This window comes from Tribolium castaneum, chromosome 3 (genome assembly GCF_031307605.1).
Source record: "Tribolium castaneum strain GA2 chromosome 3, icTriCast1.1, whole genome shotgun sequence".
In the NCBI taxonomy this organism is placed as follows: domain Eukaryota; kingdom Metazoa; phylum Arthropoda; class Insecta; order Coleoptera; family Tenebrionidae; genus Tribolium; species Tribolium castaneum.
The window spans coordinates 19,700,431-19,719,751 of record NC_087396.1 but is presented as its reverse complement, the minus strand read 5'-3'; the positions used below and the strand labels follow the sequence as shown (position 1 = coordinate 19,719,751).

The following is a 19,321-nucleotide window of genomic DNA, read 5'->3' as shown; positions in this document are numbered from 1 at the left end:
ATTGAATTCTACTGCGCATTTTACATAATATATCATTTTTTCACAAGAATTAAAAATCTAAAATTTTTTGCCTAAATTTAGAGTAGCCATTTGTCATAATGGAAAATTTTATCCAACAAAAAAATTCATAACTCAAAAACTAAAAGTCATAGAGCAATGCGGTTTGTTCCATTGAATTCAGCGGCTCATATTCTGTATTATACGAACTTTTCATGAGATTTAAAAATTTGATTTTTTTTGCTAAAATTTTATGAGTAATAACACTTACCTTTAATAAAATGAAAAACATTTTTTTTTTTTAAATTCGTTCTATCATACTTTTTCGTATTTATATATGCCTTTACAACTCTCTAGAGTTGTTAAAAGCCCAAAAAAGTCCATATGTTCGATTTTTTGATGTATGATTTTTTCAATTTTTGTCGCAATTTTTGTCGATTTTGGGTACCCGGAACATTTGTTGAGCAATAGCTCCGGAACTATCAGAGATAACCCCATGAAGTTTATTATCGTTGGAAAGCTCTTTGAATTATCTATTTTTTTCAAAAAAAAAATATTGTTCTCCGACTAATAGTTTTTGAGCAAATTGCAGATAAATGCAAAAATTGGTAAAATTTAAAAAAATTCATAACTAAAAAACTATTGGGAATTTGTCAATTTTTTCGATGCCAATCGATTCCCCGGATCATTTTGCATAGGCGAGGATCAAAACAGTTCCACTTTTTCGAATAGTTTAGTCGTAATTGGGAAAATAAAAAAAATTAAAAAAAACCCTGCAAAATGGTCAATTTTAAAAGTGTCTCAGAATCGAATAAAACTTATCCTATCTTATAGATTTTGATGTGCTCTTTACGATGGAAAAAAGAGTTTTCTCCTAGCTCTTTTAGTTTGGCCGTAATCGGCGATTGAATATTGAAATTTTTTTTGCGAGATATCGCCTTCAGTCTTATGCCATTTTGTAGAGTTTTTTATTCCGGTTGTCCTTGATTTTTCCGTTTCTCGATAACTCTAATTGTTTCGCCGTAATTGGCGGTTGAAAATTGAAAAAAAGTGAAAATGGAAACCTTTCTTTGCGTTTTTCTCGGAAACTGTAAGACTTAGAGCAACGAGCAAAAAACCATCTGATAGCGCTTAATTTTCTCTATTTTTTCGATTAAACCCGGAGCCGCTCCGGGCAACGGTTCCAGCTACAGAGGCGATCAAAGTTTTTCACTATAAAAATTCATTAAAAAAAAACTAAAAGTCGTAGAGCATTGCGGTTTGTTCGATTGAATTCTACGGCTCATTTTACATATTATATCAATTTTTCACAAGAATTAAAAATTAAAAATTTTTTGCCTAAATTTAGGGTGGCCATTTGTCATAGTGGAAAATTTTATCCAACAAAAAAATTCATAACTCAAAAACTAAAAGTCGTAGAGCATTGCGGTTTGTTCGATTGAATTCTACTGCTCATTTTACATAATATATCATTTTTTCACAAGAATTAAAAATTTAAAATTTTTTGCCTAAATTTAGAGTAGCCATTTGTCATAATGGAAAATTTTATCCAACAAAAAAATTCATAACTCAAAAACTAAAAGTCATAGAGCAATGCGGTTTGTTCCATTGAATTCAGCGGCTCATATTCTGTATTATACGAACTTTTCATGAGATTTAAAAATTTGATTTTTTTTGCTAAAATTTCATGAGTAATAACACTTACCTTTAATAAAATGAAAAAATTTTTTTTTTTTAAATTTGTTCTATCATACTTTTTCGTATTTATATATGCCTTTACAACTCTCTAGAGTTGTTAAAAGCCCAAAAAAGTCCATATGTTCGATTTTTTGATGTATGATTTTTTCAATTTTTGTCGCAATTTTTGTCGATTTTGGGTACCCGGAACATTTGTTGAGCAATAGCTCCGGAACTATCAGAGATAACCCCATGAAGTTTATTATCGTTGGAAAGCTCTTTGAATTATCTATTTTTTTCAAAAAAAATTATTGTTCTCCGACTAATAGTTTTTGAGCAAATTGCAGATAAATGCAAAAATTGGTAAAATTTAAAAAAATTCATAACTAAAAAACTATTGGGAATTTGTCAATTTTTTCGATGCCAATCGATTCCCCGGATCATTTTGCATAGGTGAAGATCAAAACAGTTCCACTTTTTCGAATAGTTTAGTCGTAATTGGGAAAATAAAAAAAATTAAAAAAAAGTTAACACCCCTCCCTGCAAAATGGTCAATTTTAAAAGTGTCTCAAAATCGAATAAAACTTATCCTATCTTATAGATTTTGATGTGCTCTTTACGATGGAAAAAAGAGTTTTCTCCTAGCTCTTTTAGTTTGGCCGTAATCGGCGATTGAAAATTGAAATTTTTTTTGCGAGATATCGCCTTCAGTCTTATGCCATTTTGTAGAGTTTTTTATTCCGGTTGTCCTTGATTTTTCCGTTTCTCGATAACTCTAATTGTTTCGCCGTAATTGGCGGTTGAAAATTGAAAAAAACTGAAAATGGAAACCTTTCTTTGCGTTTTTCTCGGAAACTGAAAGACTTAGAGCAACGAACAAAAAACCATCTGATAGCGCTTAATTTTCTCTATTTTTTCGATTAAACCCGGAGCCGCTCCGGGCAACGGTTCCGGCTACAGAGGCGATCAAAATTTTTCACTATAAAAATTCATTAAAAAAAAACTAAAAGTCGTAGAGCATTGCGGTTTGTTCGATTGAATTCTACGGCTCATTTTACATATTATATCAATTTTTCACAAGAATTAAAAATTAAAAATTTTTTGCCTAAATTTAGGGTGGCCATTTGTCATAGTGGAAAATTTTATCCAACAAAAAAATTCATAACTCAAAAACTAAAAGTCGTAGAGCATTGCGGTTTGTTCGATTGAATTCTACTGCTCATTTTACATAATATATCATTTTTTCACAAGAATTAAAAATTTAAAATTTTTTGCCTAAATTTAGAGTAGCCATTTGTCATAATGGAAAATTTTATCCAACAAAAAAATTCATAACTCAAAAACTAAAAGTCATAGAGCAATGCGGTTTGTTCCATTGAATTCAGCGGCTCATATTCTGTATTATACGAACTTTTCATGAGATTTAAAAATTTGATTTTTTTTGCTAAAATTTCATGAGTAATAAACACTAACCTTTAATAAAATGAAAAAAAATTTTTTTTTTAAATTCGTTCTATCATACTTTTTCGTATTTATATATGCCTTTACAACTTTCTAGAGTTGTTAAAAGCCCAAAAAAGTCCATATGTTCGATTTTTTTGATGCATGATTTTTTCAATTTTTGTCGCAATTTTTGTCGATTTTGGGTACCCGGAACATTTGTTGAGCAATAGCTCCGGAACTATCAGAGATAACCCCATGAAGTTTATTATCGTTGGAAAGCTCTTTGAATTATCTATTTTTTTCAAAAAAAATTATTGTTCTCCGACTAATAGTTTTTGAGCAAAATGCAGATAAATGCAAAAATTGGTAGAATTTTAAAAAATTCATAACTAAAAAACTATTGGGAATTTGTCAATTTTTTCGATCCCAATCGATTCCCCGGATCATTTTGCATAGGTGAGGATCAAAACAGTTCCACTTTTTCGAATAGTTTAGTCGTAATTGGGAAAATAAAAAAAATTAAAAAAAAGTTAACACCCCCCCCTGCAAAATGGTCAATTTTAAAAGTGTCTCAGAATCGAATAAAACTTACCCTATCTTATAGATTTTGATGTGCTCTTTACGATGGAAAAAAGAGTTTTCTCCTAGCTCTTTTAGTTTGGCCGTAATCGGCGATTGAAAATTGAAATTTTTTTTGCAAGATATCGCCTTCAGTCCTATGCCATTTTGTAGAGTTTTTTATTCCGGTTGTCCTTGATTTTTCCGTTTCTCGATAACTCTAATTGTTTCGCCGTAATTGGCGGTTGAAAATTGAAAAAAAGTGAAAATGGAAACCTTTCTTTGCGTTTTTCTCGGAAACTGTAAGACTTAGAGCAACGAACAAAAACCCATCTGATAGCGCTTAATTTTCTCTATTTTTTCGATTAAACCCGGAGCCGCTCCGGGCAACGGTTCCGGCTACAGAGGCGATCAAAATTTTTCACTATAAAAATTCATTAAAAAAAAACTAAAAGTCGTAGAGCATTGCGGTTTGTTCGATTGAATTCTACGGCTCATTTTACATAATATATCATTTTTTCACAAGCATTAAAAATTTAAAATTTTTTGCCTAAATTTAGGGTGGCCATTTGTCATAATGGAAAATTTTATCCAACAAAAAAATTCATAACTCAAAAATTAAAAGTCATAGAGCAATGCGGTTTGTTCCATTGAATTCAGCGGCTCATTTTCTGTATTATACGAACTTTTCATGAGATTTAAAAATTTGATTTTTTTTGCTAAAATTTCATGAGTAATAACACTTACCTTTAATAAAATGAAAAATTTTTTTTTTTTAAATTTGTTCTATCATACTTTTTCGTATTTATATATGCCTTTACAACTCTCTAGAGTTGTTAAAAGCCCAAAAAAGTCCATATGTTCGATTTTTTGATGTATGATTTTTTCAATTTTTGTCGCAATTTTTGTCGATTTTGGGTACCCGGAACATTTGTTGAGCAATAGCTCCGGAACTATCAGAGATAACCCCATGAAGTTTATTATCGTTGGAAAGCTCTTTGAATTATCTATTTTTTTCAAAAAAAATTATTGTTCTCCGACTAATAGTTTTTGAGCAAATTGCAGATAAATGCAAAAATTGGTAAAATTTAAAAAAATTCATAACTAAAAAACTATTGGGAATTTGTCAATTTTTTCGATGCCAATCGATTCCCCGGATCATTTTGCATAGGTGAAGATCAAAACAGTTCCACTTTTTCGAATAGTTTAGTCGTAATTGGGAAAATAAAAAAAATTAAAAAAAAGTTAACACCCCTCCCTGCAAAATGGTCAATTTTAAAAGTGTCTCAAAATCGAATAAAACTTATCCTATCTTATAGATTTTGATGTGCTCTTTACGATGGAAAAAAGAGTTTTCTCCTAGCTCTTTTAGTTTGGCCGTAATCGGCGATTGAAAATTGAAATTTTTTTTGCGAGATATCGCCTTCAGTCTTATGCCATTTTGTAGAGTTTTTTATTCCGGTTGTCCTTGATTTTTCCGTTTCTCGATAACTCTAATTGTTTCGCCGTAATTGGCGGTTGAAAATTGAAAAAAACTGAAAATGGAAACCTTTCTTTGCGTTTTTCTCGGAAACTGAAAGACTTAGAGCAACGAACAAAAAACCATCTGATAGCGCTTAATTTTCTCTATTTTTTCGATTAAACCCGGAGCCGCTCCGGGCAACGGTTCCGGCTACAGAGGCGATCAAAATTTTTCACTATAAAAATTCATTAAAAAAAAACTAAAAGTCGTAGAGCATTGCGGTTTGTTCGATTGAATTCTACGGCTCATTTTACATATTATATCAATTTTTCACAAGAATTAAAAATTAAAAATTTTTTGCCTAAATTTAGGGTGGCCATTTGTCATAGTGGAAAATTTTATCCAACAAAAAAATTCATAACTCAAAAACTAAAAGTCGTAGAGCATTGCGGTTTGTTCGATTGAATTCTACTGCTCATTTTACATAATATATCATTTTTTCACAAGAATTAAAAATTTAAAATTTTTTGCCTAAATTTAGAGTAGCCATTTGTCATAATGGAAAATTTTATCCAACAAAAAAATTCATAACTCAAAAACTAAAAGTCATAGAGCAATGCGGTTTGTTCCATTGAATTCAGCGGCTCATATTCTGTATTATACGAACTTTTCATGAGATTTAAAAATTTGATTTTTTTTGCTAAAATTTCATGAGTAATAAACACTAACCTTTAATAAAATGAAAAAAAATTTTTTTTTTAAATTCGTTCTATCATACTTTTTCGTATTTATATATGCCTTTACAACTTTCTAGAGTTGTTAAAAGCCCAAAAAAGTCCATATGTTCGATTTTTTTGATGCATGATTTTTTCAATTTTTGTCGCAATTTTTGTCGATTTTGGGTACCCGGAACATTTGTTGAGCAATAGCTCCGGAACTATCAGAGATAACCCCATGAAGTTTATTATCGTTGGAAAGCTCTTTGAATTATCTATTTTTTTCAAAAAAAATTATTGTTCTCCGACTAATAGTTTTTGAGCAAAATGCAGATAAATGCAAAAATTGGTAGAATTTTAAAAAATTCATAACTAAAAAACTATTGGGAATTTGTCAATTTTTTCGATCCCAATCGATTCCCCGGATCATTTTGCATAGGTGAGGATCAAAACAGTTCCACTTTTTCGAATAGTTTAGTCGTAATTGGGAAAATAAAAAAAATTAAAAAAAAGTTAACACCCCCCCCTGCAAAATGGTCAATTTTAAAAGTGTCTCAGAATCGAATAAAACTTACCCTATCTTATAGATTTTGATGTGCTCTTTACGATGGAAAAAAGAGTTTTCTCCTAGCTCTTTTAGTTTGGCCGTAATCGGCGATTGAAAATTGAAATTTTTTTTGCAAGATATCGCCTTCAGTCCTATGCCATTTTGTAGAGTTTTTTATTCCGGTTGTCCTTGATTTTTCCGTTTCTCGATAACTCTAATTGTTTCGCCGTAATTGGCGGTTGAAAATTGAAAAAAAGTGAAAATGGAAACCTTTCTTTGCGTTTTTCTCGGAAACTGTAAGACTTAGAGCAACGAACAAAAACCCATCTGATAGCGCTTAATTTTCTCTATTTTTTCGATTAAACCCGGAGCCGCTCCGGGCAACGGTTCCGGCTACAGAGGCGATCAAAATTTTTCACTATAAAAATTCATTAAAAAAAAACTAAAAGTCGTAGAGCATTGCGGTTTGTTCGATTGAATTCTACGGCTCATTTTACATAATATATCATTTTTTCACAAGCATTAAAAATTTAAAATTTTTTGCCTAAATTTAGGGTGGCCATTTGTCATAATGGAAAATTTTATCCAACAAAAAAATTCATAACTCAAAAATTAAAAGTCATAGAGCAATGCGGTTTGTTCCATTGAATTCAGCGGCTCATTTTCTGTATTATACGAACTTTTCATGAGATTTAAAAATTTGATTTTTTTTGCTAAAATTTCATGAGTAATAACACTTACCTTTAATAAAATGAAAAATTTTTTTTTTTTTAAATTCGTTCTATCATACTTTTTCGTATTTAAATATGCCTTTACAACTCTCTAGAGTTGTTAAAAGCCCAAAAAAGTCCATATGTTCGATTTTTTGATGTATGATTTTTTCAATTTTTGTCGCAATTTTTGTCGATTTTGGGTACCCGGAACATTTTTTGAGCAATAGCTCCGGAACTATCAGAGATAACCCCATGAAGTTTATTATCGTTGGAAAGCTCTTTAAATGTATCTATTTTTTTCAAAAAAAATTATTGTTCTCCGACTAATAGTTTTTGAGCAAATTGCAGATAAATGCAAAAATTGGTAAAATTTAAAAAAATTCATAACTAAAAAACTATTGGGAATTTGTCAATTTTTTCGATGCCAATCGATTCCCCGGATCATTTTGCATATGTGAGGAACAAAACAGTTCCACTTTTTCGAATAGTTTAGTCGTAATTGGGAAAATAAAAAAAATTAAAAAAAAGTTAACACCCCCTCCTGCAAAATGGTCAATTTTAAAAGTGTCTCAGAATCGAATAAAACTTATCCTATCTTATAGATTTTGATGTGCTCTTTACGATGGAAAAAAGAGTTTTCTCCTAGCTCTTTTAGTTTGGCCGTAATCGGCGATTGAAAATTGAAATTTTTTTTGCGAGATATCGCCTTCAGTCCTATGCCATTTTGTAGAGTTTTTTATTCCGGTTGTCCTTGATTTTTCCGTTTCTCGATAACTCTAATTGTTTCGCCGTAATTGGCGGTTGAAAATTGAAAAAAAGTGAAAATGGAAACCTTTCTTTGCGTTTTTCTCGGAAACTGTAAGACTTAGAGCAACGAACAAAAACCCATCTGATAGCGCTTAATTTTCTCTATTTTTTCGATTAAACCCGGAGCCGCTCCGGGCAACGGTTCCGGCTACAGAGGCGATCAAAGTTTTTCACTATAAAAATTCATTAAAAAAAAACTAAAAGTCGTAGAGCATTGCGGTTTGTTCGATTGAATTCTACGGCTCATTTTACATATTATATCAATTTTTCACAAGAATTAAAAATTTAAAATTTTTTGCCTAAATTTAGGGTGGCCATTTGTCATAGTGGAAAATTTTATCCAACAAAAAAATTCATAACTCAAAAACTAAAAGTCGTAGAGCATTGCGGTTTGTTCGATTGAATTCTACTGCTCATTTTACATAATATATCATTTTTTCACAAGAATTAAAAATTTAAATTTTTTTGCCTAAATTTAGAGTAGCCATTTGTCATAATGGAAAATTTTATCCAACAAAAAAATTCATAACTCAAAAACTAAAAGTCATAGAGCAATGCGGTTTGTTCCATTGAACTCAGCGGCTCTTTTTCTGTATTATACGAACTTTTCATGAGATTTAAAAATTTGATTTTTTTTGCTAAAATTTCATGAGTAATAACACTTACCTTTAATAAAATGAAAAAATTATTTTTTTTTTAAATTCGTTCTATCATACTTTTTCGTATTTATATATGCCTTTACAACCCTCTAGAGTTGTTAAAAGCCCAAAAAAGTCCATATGTTCGATTTTTTGATGTATGATTTTTTCAATTTTTGTCGCAATTTTTGTCGATTTTGGGTACCCGGAACATTTGTTGAGCAATAGCTCCGGAACTATCAGAGATAACCCCATGAAGTTTATTATCGTTGGAAAGCTCTTTGAATTATCTATTTTTTTCAAAAAAAAATATTGTACTCAGACTAATAGTTTTTGAGCAAATTGCAGAGAAATGCAAAAATTGGTAAAATTTTTAAAAAAATTCATAACTAATAAACTATTGGGAATTTGGCAATTTTTTCGATGCCAATCGATTTCCTGAATCGTTTTGCATAGGCAGGGATTAAAACACTTCCACTTTTTCAAATAGTTTAGTCGTAATTGAGAAAATAAAAAAAATTTTTAAAAAATTACCCCTCTACAAAATGGTCAATCAATGAGATTTAAAATTTTAAAGTTTTCTGCATAAAATTAAGATAAGCATTTCGATTAGTGGAAAATGTTATTCAACAAAAAAATTCACAACTCAAAAACTAAAAGTCAAAAGAACCAAAAAACAGAACGGTTTGTTCCAATGAATTTTACGGTTTATTGTACGTATTAACTCTTTTATTTTTTACAATATTTGATGTGGTAAATTTTTTACAAGTTTATTATTCACATCACTTACTACCTTCAAAAAAACACTGTGGCCCTACCTACCTATATAGTTTTGTATGATCTCAATTAAACAAAAGGAAATGACCAATCGGCGATGAAATTGCCGGTTTTACATTTCCTTTGAAATAAATAAACCAGAATAAGTGCCGAATATAAACTTTGATTTTCCACCTCTAGTACCGCTTGCACGTTTTGTAAGTGTCTTGGAAGCGTCGGAGTTTAAATCCAATTTAAAAGATCGGAGAGTTAACATGTAGTGCTGCAGTAAATTTGACAATTTATACGTAGCAAACTGGACATTGCGCATTTAGAATCCGTGCGACGTCTGCTTCTGTATAGTCTCCTCTCAATATAAAACCGGTGGTGAGTTTTCGCAGGATTCTAGACACGTACTAGGCAGTGGTGCGCCGTTGCCGAGACGACAAGGATCGACACGATTACAATTGCTTACAATATTACCGACGTTCACACCTTGCAGTCTTTGAATAGATGTAATGACCCGAATCTATTTGTACATTTCTAAATGAAATGTGAATTTTGCCTCGTTACCAGGATTATACAGCGAAATGGAACAAAAAAGCTTGAAAAATGTTCCTGTTATTGGGGGCGCTTTTTCCCCGGAAAACCGCCACGTGTAATTGTTCGCACTCTTAAATTCCCCGAACAAATGTGTAATGAAAGATTTAAGGAGCGCTGTTAGTTCAGATTACAGTCTAATAAAAATAAAAAGTGGGTGAAGATTATTATTAAATGGGAAACGTGCAAAACCGGGGTTATTACGCGATGGTATTTGGCCCTTTATTTAGAGAGGAATTAACACCAATCACTGGGATTAGGTGTTTAGTAGGCATTTCTGTCACCAGTTTTTTGAGTATGGAAAAATTAAAACAAGATTTGTTTTTTTTTGTAGCCTTAAAAAAACAAATAGAGCTGTAGTAAGAAATTTTACTTTGTACTATTGGTTGTAGTAATGATAAATAAATAAAAGCTACGTCTTGTTCTGCGTAAGCACCCACCTTCTCTATGACGCAGACCAGATCTATGACACTGCCCACATCCACGTGGTGTTCTCCCGATCTAGTTCCTTGTATTGTGGCCTCAGGCACGACAATTTGCAAGTTGACGAAGTGCGAAATTAGTCCTGCGTTTGTAGATACCTGAAAAAGCACTGTACCATAAACACAATTAGGGCAACTACTACAAATGAATAATGATCAAGTGAATTATTTCCAGTTGGCGGCATGTCTCCAAAATTTATGAATTTCATGAATAATTCTGCGGGAATTAATTGGAGACGAGCGACGCCACTACACACCGTTTGTGTTTCCTCAGTACACTGTTTAACCCTTCAGTCCAGTAATAGAATTTAATACAATTCTCAACAACAATCAACTCACGTGTCGAAGTCGGGTCTGATTGGTCTCTAAACCCGTGCAAAAGGGACGAGACCGGAAAGACAACGCCTTACCGCCACTTGGATCGACTACGTGTTCTTTTCACGGACTTTTGACTTTCGGGATACAAACGCAACTTGTTTAGAGTTAAATTGATTCGGTGGCGCGGTCGGGATGGATATAAATTCGGCGTAATTAAATTTACCCATAACGGTCTATCACTTGATTTTGCCAGAAACACGGGTTGCGCAAAATGAATACCACTGGAAAGTGAAATTTATTAGCTGTTCTTTAACGAAATTGTTCGAGCTTGTGCAAGCGGGCAAAAGTGGATAAAAGTAGGGGGAACTTGCATTGTGGCTGGATGTAGCTACAAAATCGAAAGTGAAGAAAAATTTAAAATTAATCTTAATTTAATTTGGAAATCGAGGGGAAGTGATGGCAGCAACGAGAAATCGAATATTAACGACATCACTTTCCATCTCGCTTTATTAAGCGTACCCTATTTTAGCTGATCTAATTGCTAATTTATTTGGTATTTTTACAAAATTTAGAGAAAAATGTTTTCACGTTTGCTTACTCTATAAACCATACGGCTGGTGTCTCTAATTATTTAAATTACTAAGTTACGAAAATCAGCTTTTTATAATTTTTTGTTCAAAATAGGGTGTTTTGCGCTCTTCTCAAGTGATTTCGCCGCTTTTGACCAAAATAGGGCGACTTAAGCTTAGAGCTATTCCTAAAAAATTTTGCTCGTTTTAAGCAAAAAATTGCGTCATTTAGCTCCAACAAATTTAAATTGAATTTCAGTATTCCAGAGGAAACTATTCCATTAAATGATCTTATTTTACCTTTTTTGTTTTAACGAAAATTTAAAATATGGTTCATTTTGAGTTGGTAGGTCTTTTTAAAAATTTCTTGTGATGAAAAATAAGGGAGATAATTCCTGGGAAAGGAAGAAATCGTGACGTCACAACCGCCTCTCATCAGAGGATCCTCTTATCATTGAACAAATCTTCCATAAAATCAACAATTTGGTCATGAACATCCCCAAAACATCTGAGGAATTTTGTAAAGTCACTAGTTAAAAGTAAAAAACTATTTATTCTTAAAATTGAACCAAAATGCATTAAAGGTGGGTATGACGTCATAATTCCAACTTTGAATCGAAATAATTCGAGTTAGAGAGCAGACACAAAGAAACGGTTTTCACTCCCGTAATAAGCGTTTTCAGAACTATTATTTAAGATAAAGTTGTTTTTTAAGTTGCCAATGTCTTTATTGTCTAGCAATTTCAATTAAATATCTCTACTAAAACAAAATCTAAATTTGGCGGCCCCTCAGACGAACGATTTTCATTTATTTTCTCTCCTCGATTCTGTATTTCATTTAATGAAAAACAAAAAAATCTATTGTGAACGAATGAAAATTGCGATTTTTTGTTGTTAAGTGATAAATGAATGAAACTTTAACGAAAATTCAAATCGCTGTATTTTAATACGATTGAAATAAAAATTTATTCCGGTTCAGTGTGATTTAATCATTTCGCTTTTCTCTTTTTGTGGCTATTGATTTGTGATCGAAAGATAGTTATTCCAAACATTTTGTAGTGTATGGACAGTTTGAAATGGTCGAACAAACTTTCGATATCAACATTGCTGAATGGTGGGTTTTACATAACAAGGGATGGAAAAAAGGTGTGGTTGTTATTGGGGGATAATCTTTACAAACGGCACAATTTATTTGTTAATTATTTATTCTTAACTTTTTGTTGAAAATGGGTGATTAATAACAACGTATTTGTTTTGGACGCATCCATCTTGTTCTAGAAGCCATAAAATTCTCATTAATAAAGTATTCGTGCCTCCCTTTTCTCAAATTATGCACGACGTAATAAAAGCTTTAAATTACAGACGCGAAAAGAATTGCGATATTTTCGTTTTAATGCGTCTAAATTTATATTCCTTCGACTATACATTACGCTTTACAAAATTTATCTCGGGCATAAATTAAATTTTCACGTGAAAATGAATTTGAAAGGAAGAATACCGTTTTATGTATGACCAATGTTATTATCATCATCGCCTTCGTTTAATGTTTAAGGGCGCATTGTTTTAAATTTATCGGCTCCTTTTTGCAAGGGCCCAATTTATTCCGTGCCTGCGCGCAGCTTCATTATTGAAACATCTGCACTTGAGGAATTCTGATGGTGATATAACCTGATATCAATTAATGGCTTGTTCGTGATGTTATGTCGCAGATACGTGATTAAGTAACTCTAATTGCCAATTATTGATAATCATGATGTATGCCAAGTTTCCATTCCCTTGCATTATTCCGGTCAATCATGTCATTAGTTATACCCCATTATCTACCTTGCTGGGCCATCGTCATGTTTCAATGGCCTTCCGGCCGTCATTGGGGACTTTTTCCGAATCGGCCCTCATTTCAATAACGGCGACAATTTTATTGCCGAAAATTATGACCGCCGATATAAATCACAATTTGTACACAATGTCGGGATTACAAAGTAAAAAGCCTCCACCGGCGTAATTTTTGTTTGGACTAATTACGCCATTTGGGAGACTCCCTGAGTGCCTAGTAAAGTCGCAATAAAATCCACAATCGACAACAAAAGTGGATGTAAGAGAGCGATGGCGAACGAAGTAAGTTTTGAGTTTGTTTGTCCATCCTGTTCCTTTGGCGAGTTTCTGGCCAATGTAGTGCAGAGTTCGTAATTATATCCTTGATGAACTTACTTGGCATTCGTATGTTCCATTATCCCTCTTCTGGACGAACTTAATTTGAAGAGTCCAATCGTCTGAACCTTCCGCGTGCAGAATTTGAAATCTCTCGTCGTTTGTGTAGGTAAACAGTCCCGAAGAAAGGATGTGCCAGTCTCTCCTCCTGACCCACGACACTTGCTGCAAAAAATTCATATTAGCTGCCATTTTTTAATAAAGCGAAAATGATTGCGTGTTACGTCGTGAATATTGGGGCTATTTTTTACGAGAATTCAATTTCTCTCGCAATAATCCCGGCGAGAAATTTGTTACATAATAAATGTCCTCTCCGAAATGGATCTTCTGGTGGTTAATCTTTTCTTTGTTTTTGATCGTAAACCCCGTTACATCACAGTCAAATTAATTAATACATCGAACCAGAGGCTCTTTATTTTGATGGCGACATTAATTCCTTATGTAATAGTATCGAGTTTATGCTCGGTATAAAATTTGTAACAAAACATTGCTTTACGAGCACCTCTTTTAGTATCCCGTAATTTTACTTCAGATTTTACAACCCTTTTTATTAATTTAAAATAAAATTTATAAGGTTCTAATGAAAAATAAGGCGCCACTAAGCGGGTATAACAATAACCTGGGCTAAATTAACTGTAATGGGCAATAAGAAGCCGGGAAGATTTTTTGTATCGCAAACGTACAGCGACAACTGAATTTTTCTACGGTTATTCTAATAAATAATTGCCTAAATCAAGTATGTAGATCCTCGCAGAACCAATTTTAATCACAGTCGAGAATCCACTTTGAACTCATTTCGGTATTTAAATTTTAAATAAATTTCCTGCGAGTATTCGTGTTCATGATGCAAATGTTATCACGAATTTTGGTGCAGTGTCTGACATTTCCTAAAATTTGTTATCTCAAAACTATCAGTGGAATTCATCTCTAAGCTAAGTGACTCTTGAATTTTATTAATTCAGTTTTGCGAATTCGTGTTTTTAACTTAATCATTCTGAAACGTGAGGAACGAAATTTTTTTTAATACATACCAAGGAAATAATTTGCCAGTTACTATTTATACAACTTCTGATTTTATATCTGGAAATGTTTTGGCGTTTATAAACGCACGCAAAATGAATATTCTGAGCTAAAAACTTCTGCAAGCACTACAAACATGATGGAATGAATTCTAATACACACAACTTTGAAGCCTTTTTGTTGAAAGTTTTAAAGTGGGAAAAACTGGTTTAGTGTTTACGCCTAAAGACTTTTAATAACAAGACTTCTTATCAATTGTAAGTGGTTCACTTGTAAATAAAACTGGAGAAGTTCAGGTAATGTTTTCATTTTTCATTTAGATTGAATTGTGCTATAAAAGCTTCTAGTTTAATTAAATATATTGATGTGTGGTGAAATTAGAAGTCATGGAAGCAATATTAGTATACATGGTACACTTGATAAATGTACAGTCATATTCAAAAAGAATGACAATCGGTTGGTAGAGGTGTCATTCTTTTTGATCGTGCCTGTACATTTATTTTGAGTCAAGAGACGTCAAAATAATGTTTCAGAGTTATTATAAAATCTTCAAAGAATATCTCAGTCGTATATTATTTTCTTGATAATAGTAATAATGAGCATACAAAATTTTGGTTATTTTTGTAATTCACACGAATTCTTTAAAATTTGACTGTATTTTGAAGAGCAATATTGAGAATTCAAGTCGGGTTAATTCAGCTTGTAGGAGAGGTAAACACGTGGAATAACCATTACCACAATTCTTTGGAAAGGATTACTCCCTTCGCTAGCGTTTAGACAAATTGTTTATATCGTAGCAGCAAATCCACTTATTGGAAATTGGTCTCTGGAGTGGTAAACACAAGTGTGAGTTAGCGGTGGTATCGGATCCATAAATTTGATTTTGCGGTTTGAAAGTGGTGGTGCGCTGTCATTGCGCTTTTTTCGCGGCCTTTCGCCTCTATCAATTATTCGGCGAGTCTTAATTTAGTGCGGTTTTAATCGAGTTCCATTTGCGCGAGGGCATGTATCATACAGTTACGTTTTAAGTGTTATTACCTCGGCTCCAGCGAGTGCCCTATCTCCTGTACTTCTCACATGGCAGTGAAGATACGCCGTGGCTCCCAGTTGCACCGTTACGTTGGTAATGGTGTTGTTCTCAGCCCCCGCCATCGCCTCAGCCCTGCTGAAGTCCTCGAAGTTGGGGTACCACAGCTGGCGCCAGTCCGAGTATTTCTGCAGGTCTCTTCGTTCTGCAACAATAAGTTTTTTATTGTCCCTTAAACGGTCATAAAAGTCGGAAGCCCGATGCCGGATTTGACTTACAGGCCCTATAAAAGAAACTTGAGACAACTTAAAAATACATTTCGACCTATATAAATATGTTTGTTGGAATAGGAAGTAAGGGACCATTAGAGAACTTTTTGCGTTATAGGTATGGAAATTTTATAATGAAGGGAATACTTAGCCACAGGGTGAGCGCTATGGCACCAAAGAGACTAAACTTCGCAATCGATAAGAGTCTGTCGAACTTAACAAAGATATAAAAAGCGGACTGGAGACTTCTGCTTTTGTGTATTCACTTGTGTAAACACTGCGACAGCTTTGGCCTTTATTTTCCGCTGAAAAATGCATTCCTTTCAGATTGTCACGAGTTTTTACCTGTATGAAACATTCCAGGACCTAACAAAGCCTAAGCATAGCTTTGCGAGTTTAGTAATACACTCAACGGTGGAAACACCGCTTCGGAAAGTTTTATTAATTGTGAAACTATGTAGAAGACATCCAACAATAAACTTCTCTTCTGGGAAGAAAAATTTCAAACTTTTTATAACTGCTAGTCGAGTCTGTTGTCTTTTATTTTTGCATCAGCTCCGAGAAAGTTCTTACAAGTAGTAACTCTTTAATTAAAGACTGCTAAAGTAATACTTTGAGCGATGACCAAAAAATGCAATGAATACGTTCCAAATCAGACGCGGAAAAATATACAGTGGAGGGCGATTCGTTAAAGCAAATTGCGGAAATTACTGCGGATAAAACCAATATGTCAACTAGTGGCTTACTTATTTGGCTTTAATTCATTTTAAATTGAAAACTAACATTTATTTTTTGCTTATTTCGCTCAAAATTAATCTATTTGAGAAGCTCACTTGAGATTTTATCCTTTTATGTAAATGACCTCAGAACCTTGGAGAATTATATTCGTGTTGACACACAGCTGAATGTTCCACAAAGTGTGTTGATTTTAACATTTATGTTATACTATAACAATGCTTCTAGGAAGCAAATTTTCTTTACTGTGACGTCCAGCTTAAATGCTGAGCAAACATGCTTACAAAAGGTAATCAAAAACGTTTATTGTAAACGACCGCTTTGTATCGCTTTGTGTTATTATTATTTTTGTACCTATGAGACCACTACATGAAACATACGTTTGCATAATATGTAGGAAACTGGAGGAAGATTCAGCGACATGAGTGCAAGAAAACAGTAAATTTCGTTTTATGGATTTATTTTCCACAATAATAAATTGTTAAATAAACCGACAAGGAAACAAACTTACATAGTTAATTATGTAAAAATTTCATAAAAGTAGAAGCAGGTAACGATTTTCTTCTAGTTTTTCGCGTCTTCCCCTCATTTCAAGTTTGTAGTTTAATGAAAAGTTTCATATTTACGACTGACTGCAAAAAATAAGGGTTGTTTCCAGATTTCCAATGAAGTGAGTTTTTGCTCCGTTATAAACGCATCCAGCTGGAAATTAATTAATTGGAATTATTTGCACTGATCTTTGGAATATTTTCCTTATGTCATTTGCTGGCGTAGTAATTGGATTTTTTTGCACAGTGCCGTTATTAGGGGAATTTAATGCCCCACAATAAAAATATACTTTTAATTAAAATACTTTAAAAGTTTTGGCGGCGTGGAGCTGTGGAGTCCATCAGGTTTCAAATTAATTGCTTGTGAAAATCACATTTTTGCAATTTCCGAAACTTGGCTGCATGTTGCATTTCCTCTAATTAAAACTGATATTTCAAAAGGGGAACTATAAATTGTTTTCCGGTGGTGGCATCCGATCCGACATTAATTTCGGCAATTTTTATTCGTTTACGCGAGTAATTTTTGTGCGGGAAAATGATTGACTACAAAAGATTGTTTTGATTCCTTTGCAAGGACGCACTCAGTGGCAAAAGTCCAATAAAGATAACACGACTTTTTCTCGAATGTGCTCGTTGAAGTGCACATCCAAATATATATCAATAACTTTCAGGCTCCTTGTCACATTGTGCTGTAAGATGATATCGAACTTCTCACTGTTTGCCAACAAAGGCAAGATTATCTCTAAATGCTTTAGATGCGATTGAGGAGTTTTATTTCATCCAAAATTGACGAATTCCCTCAAAAACAAATCGCCGAAGCTGTCTGCTGCTTCTAATAAATTTTCCTCGGACGGAGAATGCAAGAATAAACATCCATCGATTGCGGCGTGAATTTAATTAACGTAAACCCTTTTTTAAACTGTCGGGATTAACTGCAACCCTTTATGTTACAATATCCTGCAACGTTTGCAATCCGGTAATTAAAAATGTACGGTCGGCGGTGATAAGCACTTGAAAGCGTGTTATAAATTGAAAAAACTCACTGAATTAAACAAAAACACACTTGTATTATTTATTTTTATTTCAACAGCTGCCGCTTTTGCTACAGTTAGCAAAGTGTAACAAATGTAGCCAATTCAGAGTCGGTTTACACGCGACGACAGTTAACACCGACGACATTAGCGCCAAGTGATGAAAAAGTAATTTTAACGTTATGGGTTTAAGCCAGCAAGGAGGACGCGTGATTATTTTTATTTTATTTCGGGCTTTGCCTCAAACTGTTGTCTAATTTTCCTTCACACAACTCCGAAATGCGATACCACAAAGTCAGCTTAAGTTATCATTTTTAAAGTTTACATTTGAAGATGACAGGTGTTTGAGCGGATAACGTAAATGGGTTTAAAAGTACAAAACTCAACTTAAGAAGTCTTGAAGTGAGGATTAAACAAACTCAGAACGTCATGTCTGGCGGACTAAACAAACTTTAATATCTCTTGTAACAAAAATAAGAGAAAAGGCTTCCACAGTTCGGTAAAAGTTCAAAAGTTGCAGCGCCAGCATACAACTGACCATGTCGAAGAGTTGGCAAATATAAGAGGCTTAAAACGTCTGAAGGAAATCAAAATTCTAATAAGTAAATTACGAGAATTTAATGAAAGTGTTTTATAAAATTATGAGCGGAGCGCGGTATTTAATACTTGTGTTTTCAAATTGCGGAATAATTTCGCATTCATGCAAAATCGGATTGCTATAAATGTCTGAATTTGTTGCGGTTGGATTGAACTGAATACAATTAAAGGTGATTTGGTTACCCTAGATAGAATTATTTATACATAAACTGTCTCTGCATGTTCGAATTTGCGCTGCAAATGTCAGAGTTTATTTCGTACTTTTGGAACACATTTGTGCATCATATTTTTGCGGTTGTCACTTCAGTAAAGTTTTGCTTTCATCCTTTGAACATTACTAACAAATGTTTATTTCTGTTAGCTTATTCCGGATCAGTTAATTAGTTCACCGCGTTTTCAAAGCTGTAATTCCAAACTTTTCATAACGACAGAAAATTGTTTCATAGTGCACTGAATTACGGAGATAAAGAAGGGTTATGTAAAAACTGGATGATTCAAAGAGCCGAGCGTTTGTTCATAATAATGTGGAATTATGAATAGTTAATTAAAAATTCTATTCAAGCGCTGGCAATAAACATTTGTAATAAATTACAACTATTGCTC

At 33.1% G+C, this 19,321-nt stretch overlaps 1 protein-coding gene across 5 annotated transcripts in view; it reads right to left on the bottom strand.

Moving 5' to 3' along the window:
- LOC103312836 (hemicentin-2) overlaps positions 1–19,321 on the bottom strand; it is a 159,429-nt gene that overhangs the window by 19,203 nt on the left and 120,905 nt on the right. For all 5 annotated transcript variants that reach the window (XM_015981523.2, XM_015981525.2, XM_015981522.2 and 2 more), the window contains 3 exons: positions 15,550–15,743; positions 13,492–13,656; positions 10,355–10,495 (listed from right to left, as the gene is read on the bottom strand). In XM_015981523.2, the coding sequence (XP_015837009.1) occupies positions 10,355–10,495; positions 13,492–13,656; positions 15,550–15,743 (500 nt within the window). The remainder of the gene's footprint in view (positions 1–10,354; positions 10,496–13,491; positions 13,657–15,549; positions 15,744–19,321) is intronic.